The 20,563-nt window shown below is 54.4% G+C and overlaps 9 protein-coding genes across 9 annotated transcripts; 2 read left to right on the top strand and 7 right to left on the bottom strand.

The window, feature by feature from the left end:
* Positions 1 to 225: 225 nt before the first annotated feature.
* F5Z01DRAFT_697459 (uncharacterized protein) lies at positions 226 to 2,407 on the top strand (the record flags this gene model as incomplete). Its single annotated transcript, XM_046266316.1, has 8 exons — positions 226 to 347; positions 414 to 503; positions 561 to 716; positions 771 to 993; positions 1,046 to 1,600; positions 1,653 to 1,688; positions 1,713 to 1,801; positions 1,849 to 2,407. The coding sequence occupies 8 exons, from the start codon at positions 226 to 228 to the stop codon at positions 2,405 to 2,407; spliced, it is 1,830 nt and encodes a 609-aa protein (XP_046120609.1).
* Positions 2,408 to 3,793: 1,386 nt separating this feature from the next.
* F5Z01DRAFT_748302 (glycoside hydrolase) lies at positions 3,794 to 9,209 on the top strand (the record flags this gene model as incomplete). Its single annotated transcript, XM_046266980.1, has 11 exons — positions 3,794 to 4,204; positions 4,234 to 4,807; positions 4,926 to 5,210; positions 5,268 to 5,813; positions 5,856 to 6,395; positions 6,473 to 6,681; positions 6,746 to 7,580; positions 7,628 to 7,811; positions 7,865 to 7,988; positions 8,039 to 8,581; positions 8,639 to 9,209. Exons 1-11 carry the CDS (start codon positions 4,002 to 4,004, stop codon positions 9,207 to 9,209), a joined length of 4,614 nt encoding a protein of 1,537 aa, XP_046120608.1. The 5' UTR covers positions 3,794 to 4,001.
* Positions 9,210 to 9,814: 605 nt separating this feature from the next.
* On the bottom strand, positions 9,815 to 10,720 carry F5Z01DRAFT_634257 (Alpha/Beta hydrolase protein; the record flags this gene model as incomplete). Its single annotated transcript, XM_046262040.1, has 1 exon — positions 9,815 to 10,720. One exon carries the CDS (start codon positions 10,718 to 10,720, stop codon positions 9,815 to 9,817), a length of 906 nt encoding a protein of 301 aa, XP_046120607.1.
* A 117-nt stretch (positions 10,721 to 10,837) lies between these two features.
* Positions 10,838 to 12,278, bottom strand: F5Z01DRAFT_482313 (uncharacterized protein). The gene has a single exon (XM_046260090.1). The coding sequence runs from the start codon at positions 11,781 to 11,783 to the stop codon at positions 11,076 to 11,078; it is 708 nt and encodes a 235-aa protein (XP_046120606.1). The 5' UTR covers positions 11,784 to 12,278; the 3' UTR covers positions 10,838 to 11,075.
* On the bottom strand, positions 12,279 to 14,606 carry F5Z01DRAFT_482312 (uncharacterized protein). Its single transcript, XM_046260089.1, has 2 exons — positions 13,288 to 14,606; positions 12,279 to 13,235 (listed from the first exon to the last, which is right to left on the bottom strand). Exons 1-2 carry the CDS (start codon positions 14,156 to 14,158, stop codon positions 12,775 to 12,777), a joined length of 1,332 nt encoding a protein of 443 aa, XP_046120605.1. The 5' UTR covers positions 14,159 to 14,606; the 3' UTR covers positions 12,279 to 12,774.
* Position 14,607: 1 nt separating this feature from the next.
* On the bottom strand, positions 14,608 to 16,083 carry F5Z01DRAFT_482324 (kinase A anchor protein). The gene is made up of 2 exons (XM_046260091.1): positions 16,081 to 16,083; positions 14,608 to 16,021 (listed from the first exon to the last, which is right to left on the bottom strand). The coding sequence occupies exon 2, from the start codon at positions 15,589 to 15,591 to the stop codon at positions 14,881 to 14,883; it is 711 nt and encodes a 236-aa protein (XP_046120604.1). The 5' UTR covers positions 15,592 to 16,021; positions 16,081 to 16,083; the 3' UTR covers positions 14,608 to 14,880.
* Positions 15,855 to 16,474, bottom strand: F5Z01DRAFT_482366 (uncharacterized protein). Its single transcript, XM_046260092.1, has 3 exons — positions 16,303 to 16,474; positions 16,081 to 16,249; positions 15,855 to 16,021 (listed from the first exon to the last, which is right to left on the bottom strand). Exons 1-3 carry the CDS (start codon positions 16,430 to 16,432, stop codon positions 15,901 to 15,903), a joined length of 420 nt encoding a protein of 139 aa, XP_046120603.1. The 5' UTR covers positions 16,433 to 16,474; the 3' UTR covers positions 15,855 to 15,900.
* Positions 16,418 to 17,559, bottom strand: F5Z01DRAFT_482449 (uncharacterized protein). Its single transcript, XM_046260093.1, has 2 exons — positions 17,126 to 17,559; positions 16,418 to 16,776 (listed from the first exon to the last, which is right to left on the bottom strand). The coding sequence occupies exons 1-2, from the start codon at positions 17,412 to 17,414 to the stop codon at positions 16,565 to 16,567; spliced, it is 501 nt and encodes a 166-aa protein (XP_046120602.1). The 5' UTR covers positions 17,415 to 17,559; the 3' UTR covers positions 16,418 to 16,564.
* A 145-nt stretch (positions 17,560 to 17,704) lies between these two features.
* Positions 17,705 to 18,281, bottom strand: F5Z01DRAFT_671924 (signal transduction histidine kinase; the record flags this gene model as incomplete). The annotated part of the gene is made up of 3 exons (XM_046264753.1): positions 17,705 to 17,972; positions 18,030 to 18,196; positions 18,261 to 18,281. The coding sequence occupies 3 exons, from the start codon at positions 18,279 to 18,281 to the stop codon at positions 17,705 to 17,707; spliced, it is 456 nt and encodes a 151-aa protein (XP_046120601.1).
* Positions 18,282 to 20,563: the final 2,282 nt, after the last annotated feature.

Below are 20,563 nucleotides of genomic sequence, written 5' to 3'. Positions count from 1 at the left end.
TTGCGAACTTCCGCTTCACGATGCATGCGAAAACTTGGCTCTGCGACGTATGAGGCTCGTTTTTCTACCATTCCGGGTTGCGACGTCGTCAGCAAAGCGGAGGCTGTGCTTCGAAAGAATAATTGTATAAAGTAGGCTCCATGTTCGCTCTTTGGAGATTTGAAGATAATAATCTCAAAAGAGTTTACAACTCACACCACACCTCGAACCACAAAAACCATCACCATGACTGTCTTTGCAAGGCTTCTCGGGGCGGTCTTAACCGCCGGCTCACTCACCGCGGCGAGCCCCCAGGACGAGTACGACTATGTCATCGTGGGCTCGGGCCCGGGCGGTGGTGCCCTTGCGTATGTTCTTTCGCCCGTTGTAATGCGCCTAATAAGCACCTGAACTTGACTTACAAGACATAACAGAGCGAACTTGGCCGTGAGCGGACACTCTGTCTTTCTCATCGAAGCCGGCGGAGACAAGTCGGAAGACCCCTTGCAAATTCTGCCGATCCTGTTAGTACCCGTATGTGATCATGCCGGTTCCGCCTCTGAATAACACGATCAATGTAGTTCCCCTGTAGCCGCGGAAACACCTGGACACTCATGGCAGTTCTTTGTCGAGCAATATGCCGACCCCGATCAGGCTCGTCGAAGTCCGAGATACACCTACCGGACGACAAACGGGACTTTGTACTATGGACTAGACCCTCCCCTGGGGGCTGAACCGTACGCCCCATGTTTCTTAACAAAGTCATCGCGCTGCTGCTGACAGGCCTCCAGTCTAGGTATCATGTACCCAAGAGGTGCTGCTTTGGGAGGCAGTTCCCAGGTCAATGCCATGAACTTCATCTGGGCGCCCGACAACGAGTGGGATCACATTGCTAATCTCACCGGGGATGACTCGTGGCACCACGAGGAAATGCGCCGGCATTTCATGGCTGTTGAGAACTGCACCTATGTACCCGAGGGTACTGAGGGTCACGGCTTCGAAGGTTACATCGATGTAAGGAACTTGGACTCGACATGATAAAATGGAGCTGATATCAACTGTTTAGTCGAGCTTGGGAGATGGCGCCAGCATCGCGGCCAACGACAATGCCGCTCGCTTCATGTCGGAACTATTTCTTCAAGTTGAGGATATTGAGGTGGACGGCACCGATACCATGGTGGAGCTCCTCGACCGTGACATGAACGGTATCGAAAACGACCGCTACGAAGGCGGATTCATTTTCAACACACCCGCTGCTATTTCGCCCACTGTTGGCGGCAGAGCTAGCATCGCGAGACACATCAACAGTGTCGTTGCTGCCGGTCATCCTTTGACCATCAGCTTTGACTCCCTGGCCACCAAGGTCCTTACGAAGAAGACTTTCTGGGGCAAGCCCAAAGCGTACAGCGTGGAATACATGGTGGGCGAGGGACTGTACTCTGCGGATGGGCGGTACAACACCTCGCAGACTGCCGAAACCCGGACAGTCAAGGCCAAGAAGGAGGTCATTGTCTCCGGCGGTACCTTCAACACGCCCCAACTTCTCATGCTGAGTGGCATTGGCCCTCGCGATGAACTGCGGAAGCACGGCATCCCTGTTGTGGCTAACGTCCCGGCTGTTGTAAGTCATCCCGGAGCGATCCACGCCTTGATTCTCGGACTAACACGACTAGGGCAATTTTATGCAAGACAACTACGAAGTGCCTGCCGTCATCAATGCTGCTGAATCTTAGATGAACGACGTCGACTTGGACCCGTGCACTTACACGTTTGACGAACATGACCCGTGTTTTGTGCAGTGGCAGGAGACTCAGGACGGACCGTACTTGGACGTCGAGGTTTCACCATGATTTCTCGTACCAACGTCAGCTATAATGACGATTCGGATATCCTCTACCTTAGCACCCCTGGCTTTGGAGGGTTTGGCGGCTTCTATCCGGGGTACTCGAACATTACTATTACGCCGACGTCGTGGCGCACCCCCATCGTCAAGATGCAGACCGCCAACGCCGCAGGGACCGTCAAACTCAAGTCCGCCAACCCGAGGGAGGCACCAGCCATCAACTTCAACTATTTCACGGAGAATGTGGATACAGACCTGCAAGCGATCAGCGAGGCCTTGGATCTGTTGTTCAACGCCTTTGACGGGACCGGCATCCCGTATGAGATTGCTTACCCTGGCCCTAGCATCGATTGGAGGCAGGCGTTTATGGACGTGGCCTTCAGCCACCACGCATCATCATCGTGTCGTATAGGTCCTGCTGGTGACCTGGACTACTGCGTCGACTCCAAGTTTCGGGTCAACGGTGTTGATAAATTGCGTGTTGTCGACGCCTCCATTTTTCCCCGTGCACCCGGCGGTATGCCCAACGGACCAACCTTTACCATCTCCCGCAAAGCCTATGAGACGCTCATGGAAGGATCTTGAGTCCAGGGACACACGTATGAAATGGGCAGTATCTTTGTATTGAGAATAGTCGTATCGAGGCCGTGATAGTATGTAGTTGGGGGAGAATATCATTGGAGTTGTAGTCGTTTTCCCAGCTGACGATATTATCATTGGCATAATGCCATTCAGAGGCTTTGGCGTATATGAACCGTCCATCTCGACTCTCTACGCCATTAATAGGGCCTCGAGCGGCCAGGTTCCTACCGGGAAGTGATAATAAAGCTAGTTCAAACCGACGACAAGAAGAACGCTATCAAGCATCTAGATAAGGGACATTCTATTTGTTATTATATAATACCTTCTATTGCTAGAGGTGAATTTCTCCGAGCTTGGAACCTATGACCTCTCAAAATGGATGTCTTCAACTAGCATATGAAGCAATCCCCTGGCACACCTGGGGGCCAATTGCTAGCGCCTAGAGTCGTTCAGTTTGAAAAGGTAATTCAAACCATTTTGATGAAATTTCTTGGTATCCCCACCCCAGTGCGGTGGGATGGTAGATCAACAACTACCAGCTGTGTCAACCACCAATAGCACACACGTATTGTGCTATTGTTGGTTGACATAGTTGGTAGTTGTTGATCTATCATCTATGTAATGTGATGTATCCACCGTACCCCAGCCCCGGATCGATCATCGATTCGACCCGACGCCGCTTGCCCCTGCAGCCCTGCTGGGGTTCCCCGCTAGTGTCCCCACCCCACCGATCACACCCCCACACCGCCCCCGCGCGGCCCGACTCGGGACTCCCCCGCCTGCTGACGTCTTGTTAAAAACTTAAAATCCCACCGCTCGGTCCGCGGATGCGGCTGTAGGGCCGTATACAGACACAAGCCTGTCAGGAAATTTCTCGGGAGCCGATTTGCAGCCCGGGAAATGTGGCAGGACCCGCCGAAAACCTTTTGAGCATTCGGCGAACTCTGGAAAGTTTGTACTACTACAGCGACGACGGTCTGAAGAGCACACACCTGTATCCGTAGTGACCCCTGAGTCGTCTTAGGGGCCAAAAGTACGCTTTCTATCTCCAAGTTGCGCCTCGACTTGTCTGGGCAAGTCATCACTGGCATTCTGATGATAGTCGCCCAGAACATGCAATGGCTTGTAATTGTTGTATTGATCTTTCGAAGGAAAACAAAGTAGACTTTTGACTTTCCCTCCTCTTATAGACTGGGTGATTGTATGTAGAGCACACTTAGACGCCCACACAAATGTAGTAGTCTAGCCACAAGTTGGTGCAGTTCTCATCCAGCTCCGTGTTCCACGAGGCGAGATCCTCCAAAGTCACACCAGCCTCTTGGGAGATTGCCCACAGGTGTCGCCGTTGTAGAATTGCAGTGGTGGGCCCTAGTGGCTTATCCTCAAAATCCACAGTGCTCAGAGCCTCAGGCTGAACTGAACTGAGTCCATGTCCCTGTGGGGCCCCCCTTTGATTAATTACGTACGTATATGTTGGTCCTGTGTTGTTTGAAGTTGAACGTCGCGCCACCTCTCCCGTTCACAACTTCCCACTCTCTTGTCCCTTCTCTCTCTACATTCTCCCCCTGATTTGGCAACTACCCTTCAGCAAAGCAACATGACTGCTCTCCATTGCTGGCTGCAGCTTATCAGCTGGACTTCTCTTTTGGCCTTCGCGCAGGAGGCCGTGGGGGCCGTCACCAACTTCGACACGGGCATCGCAGAATTTGCCCCCATCTTCCCCCGTAACGAGACATATGCGCCCTCTTCGGTCTTGCCTTTTGTCTTTCTTTCCAAAACCCGGCCGTCGCTCGGTCAATGGTGCCTGGGATTTCCTTGTCTTTATTCAGGTGGAATGAGAGCACAAGTGACTGGGACGTCGCCGGTAAGCAACCTATGTATATGATAGAAGAGGAGCTGCCCGATGCACCGGACGACGAGCCCTTCATTGCCCACTATGCCTTTGGAGGGGTTTTCGATACCGAGGGTTACTGGAGTGGCTCGTGGAGCGTCACTTGGGGTAGCTGTACACAAGAGGAGGATCGCCCGGTTGAGCATAACCCTAATGGCACCACGGGCGGCGTACATTTCACGACAAAGGAAGGGGGACAGGATCCTCATGACTTTACAGAGGGCCCATGTTCAGAATCCGAGGGCCTTACGTGGAATATTACCGAAGTTGCCACGAGTCGCAGTGGCACTGACGTGTACTGTGCTTGGGTTTCCTCTACAAAGCCCGAAGCACGCCCGTGCGAAGCGCAAGTCGAGTCCGAGACGATGGAGAGCATCTTCTCCTCGGCTACAGAAGCCTACTGCGGCAGGGTGTATGGGCTCGAATGCCCCGAGGAGGACGAGGACGAGGACGGCGGCGCAGCCACGCGCGGGAGCTTCGCTGCTGCTTGGACAGCATGCGTTGCCTGCTTTGTGGGCGGAATGGGATTCCTTTTGGCGTAAACCACCACTTCAGACGACATAGTCATAAGATTTTCGACAACCGCTTGCTCGCCCATATCATTCAATATACACATATGATATCCCAGAGTACAAGGTTGGCCAGCTCGACAAGAGTGTGTCTGAGTTGGATGCAGCGAGCATTCGATCCCTCTCGAAGCAGATGCGTCGCTATCTTGAGAGTGGCTTTGGCCCTGCTAACGAAACCGGCATTCTCTTTGCTCAGTCAGGCCAGACTTCCCTGGGTCTCTACCTTGGCTCTGGACTCCAGAGAGAAGGCACTGGCTCAGCCGCCCTCGCTGCGTTCGAATCTTCGTTGTCCTCTGAGATGATGGCATCGAGCATTGCCCTCCAATGGTGTAGCCCCGATAAGGATGTAACTCATGCCTTTGGCGTGATGGCCACCACCAATCGCACATTCGCCCCCTTGTAGGACGCCATCAAGACATGGTACAACGCTTCCTGCCTGGATATCCCAGACGCCGAGGCGATTCCTGGCAAAGCCTACTTGGTGACTCCGCTGCTTGGAGAGCCCGTGAGGAACGAAACCTTGGGCACCTCCTTCAAGCGATCCGAGCCTAGGAGACTTGCGGCACGCGGCGAATGCGAGACGATCGAAGTGAACCAGGGAAACGGTTGCCCTGAGCTGGCTCCCCGGTGCGGTATCTCCGGCGACGACTTCACCAAGTATAATGATTACGACGATGATCTGTGTTCCACCCTGCAGCGTGGGCAACATGTCTGTTGCACTTCAGGAGATCTTCCTGACTTCAGCCCCGACCCCAACCCCGACGGCTCTTGCTCCACACATAGGGTCGGGCCTGAAGACACCTGCTCTTCCCTGGCTGCTGCCAACAGCCTGGACGCGGAAGATATTAAGGACTTCAACAAGAACACGTGGGGATGGAGCGAATGCGATCCTCTATACAGGGGCACTCTGATATGCCTTAGCCCAGGCGACCCCTCCATGCCTGCGACGGTTAAAGGGGCTTAATGCGGTCCGATGGTCCCAGGGACAGAGAGACCGACCGATGGCACCAAAATCTCTGATCTCAATCCGTGCCCACTCAATGCCTGCTGTAACACTTGGGGCTTCTGCGGCATCACAGAAGAGTACTGCACGGATACCAGCACGGGCGCGCCCGGTACAGCCAAGGAGGGAACGAATGGGTGCATATCGAACTGCGGTAACGACATCATCAAGAGCGACGCGCCCGCGGAATTCCGTAAGATTGGATACTTCCAGGGCTACAACCTCAAAAGAGCTCGTGTCTTGCAGGACGCTACTCAGATTGACGGCGCGGCGTGTACACATCTGCAGTTTGCTTTTGGCATGATTACGCACGACTACGAGATCAACGCCGGAGATTTGTACTCGCAGTATGAGTTTTGCGTTTGGAAGAGCATCCAAGGCCCCAAGAAGATTGTATCCTTTGGCGGGTGGGCCTTTTCGGCGGAGCCAACCACGCACACAATCTTTCGAGAGGGTACGAAGCCAGCGAACCGCTTGACACTGGCGACCAATATTGCCAACTTTGTCAAGGAGCATGATCTGGACGGTGTCGATATCGACTGAGAGTATCCCGGAGTACGTATTGGCCTCAGGACTGCACAATGGCTTTGCTAATTAGCTCATAGGCGCCCGACATTCCCGGTATCCCCCCTGGAGCCGAAGACGAGGGCCTCAACTACCTCAAGTTCCTTGTCGTCCTCAAGAACTTGCTGCCGGGCAAGGAGGTATCCATCGCAGCGCCTTCTTCCTTCTGGTACCTCAAGCAGTACCCCATTGACCGCATTGCAGAGGTTGTTTGTCGACTACATTGTCTTCATGACGTACGATCTCCACGGTCAGTGGGATGCTGGCAACTCGAACTCTCAGTCAGGCTGTGACAATGGACGCTGCTTGCGCAGTCAGGTTAACGTCACCGAGACGCATGATGCCTTGTCCATGATCACCAAGGCTGGTGTTCCGTCTAATAAGGTCGCCGCCGGCATCACTAGCTACGGACGCTCCTATAATATGGCCGACGGCGACTGCTACACTGCAGAGTGCTACTTCACGGGAACTCGCCTCTCTTCGGATGCCACCTTGGGCCCTTGCACTGGCGAGTCGGGTATCCTGGCCAATGCCGAGATCCTTGACATTATCGACGATCCCAGCCGCGTCAACCACAACTTTGTGGACGCAGATACGCATAGCAACGTCCTCGTGTACGATGGCAACCAGTACGTGAGCTGGATGAGCGAAGACGTCAAGAGCCAGAGGCAGACATTCTACCAGGCGCTCGGCATCGGTGGCTCCGTTAACTGGGCGATGGACCTGGAGAAACGTCGTGACCCTCCCGTCGGATCATCCAATTGGGCCATCTTCAAATCTCTTGTCCGGGACGGAAAAGATCCCGATGTCCGGGGCGACCGCAACGGAAACTGGACGGAGCTCAAGTGCGACGACCTTGCCTGGGACGACCTCACAAACCTCTCCCCCGAGGAGCGTTGGCACCAGATGGATGCCCCTACCGCGTGGGCCGATCTGGTCACCGTGTGGAAGGAGAACAAGGATGGCGCCTACGAGGGCCTCTCTAATGCCATTGGTCTTAACATGGGTCTTGACTATGAGTTCGATTGTGCGACTATGAGGAAAAATGACGGCTGCAGTGGACAAATCACTTGCGTGAGCGATGACCTTGGGCCTGGCCAAGGCGTTGCTGGGCTTGCCATCCTCCAGTCGTTTGTTGCTATCAACGGAGTAGGTCTTCTCGGAGCCCTTGACGAATTTTTACTAATGTCATGAAGATGTTCAGAACCGTCGACGACGCCATCACTGATTCAGCTTCTCTTTTTATCAACAACGCCCTTGTCAGCTTTGCCGACGACTTTGCCCCCGAGCCTCCAGAGGTAGATAACACTTGGACGCTCGTCCTGCTCGACATCCTGACTATTGGTGCTTCGGCCGTCCTTGGCCCCGTCTTTAAGAATAGTGAGCTCTACTTGTCTTCCGCTCCATAAACATCGAGTACTGACTATTCCCAGTTATTGCAGGGCTGCCCCGATTCGCAAAGGCTGGTTCCACTGCCGCAGCGAACATCGAAGACACGTCCATCCTCGCCGTCCAGCAGGGAACAACGCTGGCCAAGGACCTGCTCAGCACGCCTCCGTGAGTAACTCCGTGTCTCCTTGCGCGCTATTTCTGACAGTGGTGGGTAGGTCCGAATGGGACCAGGAGAACCAGGACGACTTCAAGGCGTACATCACGACGGCGCTCGGATCCTGGTCGACGATTGTCATTCAAAGTCTAGCAAAGCTGTTTGATGGCAGCGACGAGTCTATCGAGAGGCTGGGTGACATGATAGCGGACGGAACTTTTATCTCCGGCGGCGGCAGACTTGGCAGCTCCTGGGGCTACAGCGATGAATCTCTGGCGACGGAAAGCGATGTTCAGGTCCTGAGGAAATCCATTACCCGCAACTTCTTCGCCATGGCTATTCCCGAGATCTGGAGAATGTCAGGCACCTTTGGATTTGTCGTTGACACCGGTGTCGACTGCGATGACGACTTTTCCGATCTAAAGGATAAAGTCCTCGAGAAGACAAAGGTCTGTCATAACGGAAAGCAGTACTACTTGGCCGACCCTAGTGGCGATGCTAGTTGGGGCGACGACAAGTACTCCTTCTCTGTGCCACCCGGCGTGGACTCCCTAGGAGAAGATAGCCGCTATGGGAGTCTTACCGTCGAGGATATTGTCATCGGGTAAGTCCTTCTCTTTTATAATTTGGGCAACCTAACTAGAGGTACTAACGAATCTAGATCCCTTAACACGTACGAGGCTAATGGCGGAAACGGTGCCCCTCGTCCTAAGGAGCTGGGCGAGAATGAGATTAATAAGCTCGCCTTCACCGATGATGTGAGGGCTTCCGGTCTAATGCGCCTCCCAGTCTGTTCTCCTGAACGTGCATGGCGGGCGTGGTACTACGGAGATACTAGCGATGGTGACCACTACCCTTGCCACGTCTTGAAGGGCAGAGACTACTGCAGTAAGTCGACTTTCAAGAACCAGGGAAGCAACGCATCACCTCCTGTGGAAGATTGCCGTCAGATCATCAAAAACCTCGAAGGCTTGCCCGAGAAGGACTGGCGTGTTGATATTCTCGGAGGCCAAACGCAGCTAGCCAAGTCTGGCGAATGTGCCTTTGGCGCCGAAGCTAGGCACAGTCCCGACGGTAATATCTGGTTCCGAGTTGGATCGCAGGACATCATTGACCTTATCAACGACTCCATCAACAAGTTTGGCGACAGCGGTCGTGTCGGCGCCAAGGGAGACATGGACTGCGATGGTAATGCCCCCCAGGTTGAGCAGGTGGAGTGGGGTATCTACTAGACGGGGGAGTGCTATGAAGCAAGTTGCTTACTCTTCTAAAGAGGAGTCGCTATGTACCAAGTATCAACTTGTAGATCTACCTACTTGATTGATTGATCGATTGTTTGTAGGTCAGCGAGGTTCAACTACGTGGTACTAAGCGAGTGTCTCCTCAGCCTTGTCGACATTCAAGGTACGTAACGAAGTCGAATACAAGAGTGAAGACGCAACAGCTTCCCAGTGAGCTCCCCTTCGCCTCTATTGGCACATGCCTCAGCGTGAGTTATGGCCGAATTGAAAGAAATAGTCTGATATTCACTTCCACTCCACTGACTGAAACTATCTCATAGTGTCTGGGCCAGAATTAAGGACAGGGCCGCAGGTTGGCTAGGGACCGTCAGGAGTCAGGACGTATCAATGTCAACTGCCTCGACGCCTCTGTTTCCCCATAGACTTTGAGCGTACATGGATTGTTCAACCAGACCTTCCACAAAGCCTCTTTCCTGCTGACACTCTGTCGACTTTATCTTTAGGAAAGCAATGAGATGAGTGAGAGTTGCACGCTCATATACTGCATGTGCTAAATCCCACAAGTCCAGTTGTAATTGGGCGACATGGTCCAACAATCATGTCACACTCCTCGCAAAGTTCAGAATGTGCCTTCCAAGTTCCTCTGGGCATTCCAGGGGCATGAGATGACCAGAATCCGGGAGGACCGCCAAGGTAGCCCCTTTATTATTCCCGCAGACCTCCTGCTCAACACGTGCCAATGGCTCGACCACATCTTTCCCACCTGCATACACCGCAACGGGCACACTGATGTCTCTGGCAAGGCTGACGACGTCCTCCGCCATGGCATAGTTCAGCCAGCCCGCCTTGGCCCATTCACTGCCCCCTACCGCATCTGCCACGACGGCCTCAACAGTCACATCGGACAGACCGCCGGCAGAGAGGACATTGCGCACGACAAACTCAGCGCTCTGTGCCGTGTCGTACGCGTGGATCTGCTGCTCTCGCATGGTCTCTGGAAGAACAAGTGGTGTAGGCGGCGCTGGGGCGACGAGTGCCACACCGAGCAGACCAGAGACGGTACGCCGACCTGCCACTGCTGAGGCGACCTTGGCGCCCATGGAGTGGCCGACGACGATGCAGCGTCCAATCTTGCAGTGCGTGATGACGGCCTCGACGTCATCGGCGAGATGGGCGATGGAGAACGCGCCCCTATCGTCTGGTCCCGTGGATTGACCCCAGCCGCGGAAATCCAGGGACAGGGTTGGAAATTGGGGCGCAACGAGCTCACGGACGGGGGCCCATGTGTTGGATGAGCCTCCCCAGAAGTGAAGGAAAATAAGAGTGATCTTTTCGCTGGCGTCCGTCGTTTCGGAATTGACGGGGAGGGCAGGGTACGAGCGAACAATGTGAAGCTTCGTGTCAGGTTGGACATGGAGGAATTCGGAGGCGGACTGGAACGCCACTGTGAGAACGCTGGGAAATGGAAGTTCAAAGTGACTTGAATGCGTATTCTTCTGCATTACATGTAATTTCGCATCGTTGATCAGAGTCATCAGTTCGACTTATACTCATTCTCTATCACGTTGAAGCCGAAGTGGTTCGGGAAAAGGAGAGCGAATCTCTCCGCCGCCGAGCACAAGTGCATTGGGGCCTCAATCATAGTGAGAAATTCCGTCAATCAAATATAATTACATTGTAAGAAAATGTGGAGTTAATCTTCATATCGTGTAAGCGTTTGGAATCATTTGAATGTGATGGAAAAGTGGGTCGTGTACTACTTCCATGTAGGGTAGGCAGCCTTGCGCCCTCCGATTCAACGTGCTTGAATATCCCTCCAACACCAATCGGCACGTCAAGTCGCTGCCATGAGCGCTCTCACACAAAGTATTCCAGAGCAGAACCTTGCTTCAAGGGCTTTTTGTTGCGCGAATGCGGGCCACGCGCAAACTCGCATGTCTGCGTGATCTCGACATCCTCCGATCCTGTCGCTCTCTGGGCTCTCGCCCCCCCCTGCGTCACCATAGGTCCGGACTCGAGTGGCTCCTCCGCCGGCTCTGGTCTGTCGACGCGCTCAGCCAGGTCCGCGACCCACTGGCCGACAATCCCATGATGGAGGAGATGGTTCAGCATGAGTCTGTCCAGGTTCCAGCTCTCGAGCTGCTCCTCGCGCCAGCGTCGAAAGTGTCGTGCAATATGCATCATGCGCCTGTGGAACGCCGCCTTTCGGTCATCCGGGGTCATTGACGAGGCGGGAAAGGTCGCGTCGCAGAAGATGCAACCGGTCTTCACGGGGAAGAGATGGTTCATGTGGTCGCACACATGCTCGAACCATGCCTCTTCCTGCCCCGAGCGGAAGCCTGCCTCGCACTCCAGATACTCCCTCATGTAGCAGGGATAGATGGGATTGTCACCGTTGGGATCGTGGGGCGCCGTGGAAACCGACGGGGTCGAGTCCATCCCGCCACATGTCGAAGTCATGTCCGAGTCGGCGTAGTTGCTGGTTGCGGACGACATCAGACTCGCCATGGTTCGACCGTGGCAGTGCACGTATGGAGTGCGGTCGTCCACAAGTTGGCGATCCATGATGGGTGGCAGTCGTGATAGACGCTTTCAGACAGCAAGTGTCAACTGAGCGGGAGGGGGGTTTTGTTGATCGACTACAAGACTTGTGTCCGAGTCGTGGTTCAAATGGTCGACGCGATAGCCTTGTCGAACTGGGCTTAGAGAGGTAAGTTCTTTGCAACATGAACTCTGGCGGGTTGCAGCAGCCGATGGTTTCTTATGCAAATGAGCGCGATGCCCAAGTTCGACTGGCAGAATTGCACTTTGGCTCTCTGGGCAGCAAAAGCCAGGGAGCCCGACAAGGCGTTCTGACTATTGCAACATCCAGTCGTTGCATGCGGAGACAAGGCTGGGTGCGCCTCATGCATGGCAACAGTGGCCAACGGGGTCTGCATCTGCATTCAATGAATGTTCATATTGGCAGCAAGTCGCAGAATGTACGCGATATAGCCAGCTGTATTGGATGCACGGAGGTTGTTCGCGCTGCTGCAGTACACAGTTCCCCAAGTCACCCTTCACGCGTGTCTTGGTTGTACAGCACCAGCGCCGTTCATCGGTGCGACGTACTGTCCCGTGTTACACGGCATGGATATGCAAGGCGGACGAAGCGTCGCTGTCCGAGTCCAGCCTTGTCTAGGACAATCCCCTATGGGGAGCCCAAAGTTGGTAGCCAACGATGTGTTGCCAACGCAGCTTGATCATGGTGTGTAGAGCTTTATGAGAGGGTGCTGCGTGGCGCTTGGCGCATGCTATCCTGGCTGGGGTCAACGCATCATCCCGGACCGTCGCATTGCCGAGGCCTGTTGAACAAATAGACGCACCTGGCTGTCTGCAGAATCACACTGCCACACATCAAGCGACGACAAGACCAAGGTAGAAGCTGCCCCAACAAGCGGGGCGTGACTCCGTGAAGCATCATATCTCATACTTGATCCTTTCTAACATCTTGTCTTATGCCGGGTATACAAGTGTATATTAGACCGCAGGGGTATTTACCCACCAAGAACCTACGTTAGTCCTCCGACCTACAAAGCACTCTTGCCTTGGTAATGACATTACGGTACTGGAGCTGCCCTCCGCTCTCGTCGCCATGCTTGATCACGCCGGGAAAGGCCACGCAGGCGATTTCCCTGCTTCCACTCGCGAGACTCTCCTCGTCCTCGCCCCCAATGTCTTCCATCGTGTCAGCGTCAAAGAGTATGCGCTGGTGCGGCAATATGCGAGGAAAGGTGACGCGTAACACAGCTTTCTGCACGGCGAGCAGCCGTGCAAGCTCTATCGAGTTGTTGATGAGAACACGCAGTCCCGAATCTCGCGTTTCGCTGGGCGTCGCAGTCGTGATGGCGTCCATTATGCGATTAATGCGGTCTAGTACAGAGGACGTGGTAGCCGCGGCGTGCTGTTGCGGTGCTTCCCGCCGGATCAGTGTCAACGTCGCAGAGCGCCACTGGTTGACGGCTTCGTCCGCGCCAGCTGCTTGGTCAGATATTGTCTTTTCTCAGCGGTGTGGTCAGGGGTCGCTTACTGAAAGACCGCAGCATATCCTCCATCTTGCGGAATTGCTCGGTTTGTTCATGGGAAAGGCCAACATAGTACGCCTCGAAGACCATCTCCACCAATATGCTGGACACCAGCGACTGCAAAAAGTACACCTTGGTCAGCTCCTCATACATGGGCACAAGCTCGGCAACTTCTGCCATGGTGCTTTCGTCCGCCTTTCCGAGGTCGAGCTGGCTCCGGCGAAAGTTGATCATGATCCAGTTTTGCAGCCCGTTGCCCAACCGCGCCATGCCGTTGCCAAAGACCTCGTCGCTCGTCGAGCCATCTGTCCTCGTGCTTGTGCTCACAAACTCTTTCAGACCCCGGACCTGGCTTCGTAAGCCACGGATTTCCTCGTCCCTTTCCTTGAGCTCTCTTCGGAGCACCTCCCAGCCCTGTCGAAGCTCGTCTCTTTCTGCCTCTCGGACTTCGACCTCGGATCGTAGTAGCCGCAGTTCAGTGTCCGTCCGTAAATATTGTTGGTTCAGCGCACTGTGTTTTGACTGCCAAAACGTTGTTGTCTCTGACTCGTTCTGGGATAACCGATCCAGCTCCCGCGTGAACTCCCTCTCCATGACCTGCAGCTCGCGCTCCAGTCTTTCAATCTTGTCATCTCGCTCTCTGATCTCTTTGGATGACGCTTTCCCGGTCTCTCGCTCTTTGGGATCCTGCTCTTTGAGGGATCCGCTGCTGCTGCCGCCTTGGTGAGGCTCTTCCATCGAAGAGGTCACGGCGCGCGGCGGCAGAGCGGGCATGCTGTTTTTGCCCCGTGACGAGGAGCCTGGTGAGGAGGGTGATGTGCGGTGCCCATGCGTGCCCCCTATACTGCGACGTTTGTTCTCGGTTGAGGTGCTCATTGTGCTGTGAAAGCGCGCGCTATGACGGGGGGTTGGATGTGGACTGATGACGGCGGGGCGGCATGGTGGCTAGCTACCATGCGCCGGCAGATCGACCTTGTGCAACGCGGATCGCCTGAATTGTTTCCTCTCGTGTGTTCTTTTTCTTTGCGCTGTCTTCAATAGCCGTTCGCGCTCGATATGTAGCTCGGTCGTGCTGTCAGAGGGAGGAGGGGTTCGAACGCGCGCGCCAGAGCTTGATGCACGGTAGCGGATACGGTGGTTTCGCTGCTGCCTGGGTACACACTTTGAGTGAGAGACTGCTCCGTTTCGACAGGATGATCAGTGCAGTAGCAGGCTGATAAAGTTTGGATCGAATTTCTTGCTGGGGTGTTGCCTAATCGTAGATGTCAGTGATCAATGTGGTCATTTCGGTGTTTGGTGTGGGGTTGAACTAGGCTTCCCCAACATGCACGGTTTGGATAAAGGTAAGGTAAAATAGGTACTTCACACGTCTGGAAGCGCTTGTCGCAGAGCAGATGCAAACGAAACTAACAAGTATAGTCTCATAGATTTCTCCTCTTCCCATTGATAAATCATTGCTGCACCATCTTTAGCAAATGGTGATCCAGCGCCATCTCCGTGGTTTGAGGTTAGATACTACTCTGCACAGGGTAGTCAGATCACGACATGCTGTGATGACAGTTCACACTGCACAACGTCCTGGACTCCTGCTCAAAGCCTCAATCCTCGACACGGACCTCAGCTTCAACTTCATACACCATGTCGCCGTCACTGCCCTCGACAGCCTTAGCGCCCATTCTGCACAATGCCACACGATCCACGTCCATACCCTCCATCCACACCTCATCCTCATATCGCCCTACAATATCTCGTGCATCAATCGTCGTTCGTCCCTTTGATTTGCCGATCCCCTTGACATATATGGTGTTCACAACCGTAGCATGCAACAACAGTGGTCTCGCGAGCTCTTCAGCTGACATGAATGATGCAAATCTCCCCCGGACCAACTCGCAAAACCGACGCAAGAGCCCAGAAGGATCTATCGGTGGAGCGTAGAGTACCCTGCATTGTGCGGGTGGTTGCAACGGTTGGATACCCTTGAGAGTGACTTGGAGCTTCTGATCAAGGGACGGCATTGGTGAGCCCAGCTCGACGGCGGCTTCAGTCGCGGGGTTTGCGCGTGCTTCCTCCAGCACAGCCTTCAGACTGAGCCCTCTGAGGGTGCTGACGGCTTGGGTGAGCACCTCATCCTTGAGGGTCATGACCCCAAGCGTGAGATGCACAGTCCCGGGCGGCCGGACTGCGGACTCGGGTACGGCAGAGCTGTGGGGCGCCGTGATGTCGGTCTTGAAGGAGGCAAGCGAGCGCGTGAGCTGTGGGCTCGATAGCGGTATACAAAGGAAATGCGTCGGCATTGGTCGTGGAGGCATGTCGGCTGTTGCTGCTGGACGACGAAGTTGCGATTACGGCTCGATGAAGATGGAATATCTGATTTGAGTAGACCCGCTGTGAAATTGAGCCAACGAATCGTGGTAATCCAACAAACTCCCCGTGTAGACAAGATACAATTGTATGTACAACGCAAACCGAATCTGACGATGCTGACGGTGATGTCCACGATTCCAAACAAAGCTCAAATTCAATCCCGGCACCAGTGATTTGCGTTTACCCGGGACCCCAAACTCCTTTACACTTCGACCATGACGGCAACGGCATTCCTTTGATATGGGTGTCTGGCATCAATTACACTCATATCCAAGTCGTCTCGATTCCTCCGGAATCACATAGCCATTCCGGCGTCTGCTGGCCCAGGCAATGGCCAATGGCCAGCCCATCATCACGGCGTAGAAGGGAAAGAAGCTACCCGGTGCCGTTAGACTATGTCCAGTGTCCGCAACAAGAGTGTCTTGATGACTTACATTGCGGTTTGCCCTCCAATACGTCTGATTTGGCGCCCCCAATCCGCAGGCGCTTTGGCCTTTGTTGAGGGAAGTCTTTCGAATGGGTGCGCCTCCATGAAGCGGCCTACATTGCGCAGCGTCGACATGATGGAGAAGCTGCGTTTTTGCAGAGGACGGAGGTTGATGCGTGTAGCTATCATGTTAGCGACTGGTTTTGTTTTTCTAGTAACGTTTCCGTACTCCAAAGAGTGAGTGGTGATATAGGGAAGAGTAGAGATGGTCTTGATTGTGTGCTTGATCGATTGATACTGAATGAACAGTAAGGACCTGTGTACAGGACAGACATGCTGTCATTATATACCAAATCCATCTATATGCCATTATCATGCCTTCAAGGCAGATGACACCACTCGCTCGAGACTATTCCGCAAGGCGCGCCCTTCCTCACCCGGCGAATCGTCGCTACGCCTTTGCTTTGCGGCAGGGCCGGGGCCATCAGTCATCACATACCAAACATCACGCCACTTGTTGATGGCATGGAAAGGCCCAAAGTAAGGTCCAAGAAGATCGCGGCGAGATCCGACTGAAACCTTGCCTGTCCAAACAACCTGGCATGATGTAGGCGACGCTCCGGGTGGGCCCCCGGTCTGCACGTGCAGAAACATCGAACCATGCCATGGGCAAAGTCGGGATCTTCTTCCCCTGCGACGAATCCTGAGCGAGCCATTAGCACTGCAATTCAATTCAATGGCCCGACTGCGTCTCGACACTTGACACATTCTCTGTCTTTTGACGGCGCGAATCTTGATTTGGTGACACGTGGATTCATTTCCTTCCACTGTAAGCCCGAAGTCCGCCTCAGATGACATGATGATGACTGGCTTGATATGGCTTGATATGGCTTCAAACTCTGAACACCCAGCCTGATCCGGCCAACGGCGCACAGCGTCCTAGTCTCGGGTCGTCCCGGTGAGACCCTCAGTATTGGTATTTCCTTCCGACAAGTGGACGTGATGCCCTGCACATTATGTGGGGGAGTACATGGAACACACATATCACATACCAGATGCCATTATGGTCGTTCTTTGACCGGAGCTATGACTGACTGTCAGGTATACAACCAAAAAAACGTGGCAAGCACGCGACCTGCCCTGCCCTGCGCAGACCTCGGCGCCTCCTCCATATAAAGGAGCACCCGAGCCCTCTCGACAAATCGCGACTTGCCGTTCGCCCTGGAATTCAATGCTGATCTTCCAATCAGGGAGAACCCCCAACAGCAACAACAAGCGAGGGGAGAGTCTTCCACGTCTCCCGACACGTCGTGAAGCATAGGTAGCCAGTCGCGTGCGCATCGTCGGCTCCCCCGGCCCCTCCTGCCGCTCTATGGCCTCGTCTTCGTTCTAACAGTTACGTTAAGGAAAAAGGAATGATCGTGGTTGGGTGCAATCGTGTAGTTCGTGGTCGTCGTCGTCGTCAAAAAGGGGAAGAATAGCGTAGGCTCGAGATCGTTCTCGCCACATACCCTCAGCTGGCCGGCAAAGCGTGCAGCCATTGTTTCTCCTGCTGCACAGCTTGGCCCGTCGTCTTTGCCGATGGACGAGAACGTTCAGAGGCCAACTGGGGACCAGTGATCCGACCCGCTCTATGCGTCTTCCTTCTCCTTCTTGTCGTAGTAGCTGGTGAGAACCCGACGCGCGTCGGATATATCGTCCTTGACGACCTTGATGACGTCCTCGATGCGACTCAGGCACAGAGCCTCGTCGGGCTCTGGAGTGCCATCCACGTTTTCCTTTTTCCCGTAGCGCTGAATCTTCTCGCACCCATCGCGCACCTTGACGAGGCCCAGTGTTGCTGAAGAGCCCTTGAGGAAGTGGCCCCTGGCGGACAGCTCGTACAGATCCTTGGCGTCCCTGGCAGTGTGTCAGTAACCGCGCCATGTGTTGTGTGCAGCAGGCAGTGCCACGTACAGTGCGTCGTCCATCTCTGTGAATGTTTGTTCGGCCTGGTCGAAGAAATCAAAGACGATGGACGAGCTGAAGCTGTGGTCATCCGGGTCGTCCATCTCCAGAATCTGGCTGAATGTAGTCATGTCGACGACGCTCTCGAGGTCGGGCAACTCGTCGTCGCTTTTGAGCTATAGCAAAGACGTGTTAGCCAGGGCCATCGTGCGGCGACACGGAGTGGGCGTTTTGACCAACCTTCTCTTGGGCCGGTGCCATGGCGGGCTATTATTCTCTGTGACTCTCTCCGCGGGGTCGTCGGGAGGGTTCGCGAATTGGGAAGAAGACAGACGTCGTATGCGCGCGCGCCTCGACAGGATCCGATGCGACTCGACGGCGACGACGGTGTCAGGAGCGTGGAGAGGGCTGCAGCACGCAGGCGGAGGAGGTGGGAAAAAGGCAAGTCGGCAAGATGGTCTGCAACGACGAGATGAGACAACAGTGACCGACCAGCCGGCCCACACAATGAGGGACTGACTGACTGACTGACTGGTGGAGTGGTGGAGGATGGGATGCGGCGGTTCGGACGTGGTTGGAGGGGTGCAGGGGACCGACCCGATAGCCACGCCTTACGTAGGTAGTAGTGCGAACCGGTAGTGGTGGATGGCAGCTGTGGGCAATGAGGTAATGAAGAAGTCTGTGAGTAGTTTATTGCCAGCAGCGACTCGTGGATCCGTCGGACTGTAATTGAAAGGCAGTTGGCCAAGGGAAACAATGTCTGGCTACTTATCCGAGGGGAATGAAAATAAGTCACTGACAATTTGCTGTGCAGATAGTCAGAGACGGCGATGCTTGTTGGTGTGATTTGATGATGATGATGCTGACTGTGCTTCTACGTAAGGCAAGGTAGCTTAATAGTCGTCCCAGTCAGGCCTGGCTTGGTGGGGGGAGGGCACGAATGAGCCTAGGGTCTCGATGTGGACAGCGGCGCCGTTTTGGGTCGCGTGGAGTTCGACAAGCGTGTGAGATTGTAGAAGTTCTTGGCGCGCTGCTTGTGCAGCCGACGATCCTCGAGAGACAAGATGGAGCCCTCACCGAAGGTTGGTTGAAAACTTGAAATCCTCACAGCTTCTCCTCATCGTCCGACCAGTCTAGAATGTCCGTGCCAGGCTTCCAGAGCATTTGCCACCACCAGGTGACCAGAGGCCACGACAGTGTGAATAGGGCACGTCGACTATCCAAAAAAACGAACCCAGAGTCCCAGACTAGTCTAGGTAGTAAAATAGCGCGGGCGGTCAAATCTACTGGTGAGGGGCTGCCTCACGTCGCGATGTGACTAATGTGAGCGTCGGGATAGGTACCTTAAGCTGATAGGGCTCGCCCTTTGTGAGTGAAGAGTGAAGACTGGAGCTACACGTCGCTCTTGGCACTCGCAAGGTGGCTCCGGGTGAAGGGCGGGCAGAACGGCTGCAGTGCTGCGTGGTCTTCGAAGCTTTCTGGATGGCTTCGGACGACAAGACACGTCAAATCAGGATTCGAGGCGCGCAGATGACCACAAGGAAAAGCAAGCAAGGTTGCATTGTGAGAGTGAGGGGGTCTGTAACACCAGCAGAGAATGCCCGCATTGTCCTGAGGCTGAACTGAACAACAACGACCAGACGTGATAAGCGCTGCCTGCCAAGCTCGACGTGTTCAGTACTGCAGGTTTGTCACAAGATGCTCGCGCGGGGGCGGCTGGAGTAATAGTACGTAGTCGAGGTTACGGAGTTCTGATGAATAACCGCGGCCGAGTACCTCCAGTCGTTGAAGCGATGCGACCTGCTTCTTCGTCCCAGGCGGAGCAACGACTAGTCCCTGAAGCAAGGATTCTTGGTCTGTTCCAAAGCGCAGTGAATGCGTGACACACACAGTTGCGTGCTTTTACCATTTGAAAGGAAAATGATCATGATATTATATGCTTGATTCGAGGACGATCATTCAATTCGGGTGGCGCCGTGGTCCGTGACAGCAACACTGGGGAGGGATTTAGGGATAATAAGCTCCCGGTGACCTGGGCCAGTATTACGTCGTTGGTTGCATCATCGGGGGTTTCAACAAATTGTGAATTTGTGCTGGTTGGACCCTTTCACGTCTATCCCACGTAACTACACGAGAACCCCCGCCAACACCTGGTGTTGCTTTCGCTGGCGTTGAGGGCTTCACATATGAGCCAGAATTTCACGAACAAATGGTCGTTCTTACAGGCTTGTCGCTCCGAGTCTTTTCTTGACGTTGAGTTTTGAATCATCCTGCTGGTTATTAACTGGGTCAAGCCGTGTAAGGTATGCAAATAGAAGACTAGGCCTAGTCCACCACCAGCCGCGCCCCCTCCTTGAATCCAGCAAAGAACGATCAGCGTCGCCGGCATCCCATCTTCACGATCAGGGCACAAGGACAGCATCTCATAGCTCAAAAGCGCAAAGACCCGGGGCACCTTTGCTTCATGCCTCCATCACCGCGGACACCGTTGCTAGCCACCCCTCCATGCGCTCACCGTCCCACATCAATCTCTCGAGTGCCGC

Source organism: Emericellopsis atlantica (genome assembly GCF_019669845.1).
Source record: "Emericellopsis atlantica unplaced genomic scaffold F5Z01scaffold_6, whole genome shotgun sequence".
In the NCBI taxonomy this organism is placed as follows: Eukaryota; Fungi; Ascomycota; class Sordariomycetes; order Hypocreales; family Bionectriaceae; genus Emericellopsis; species Emericellopsis atlantica.
Note: the sequence above shows the minus strand (reverse complement) of the source record. Positions and strands in the feature narration are given on the sequence as shown.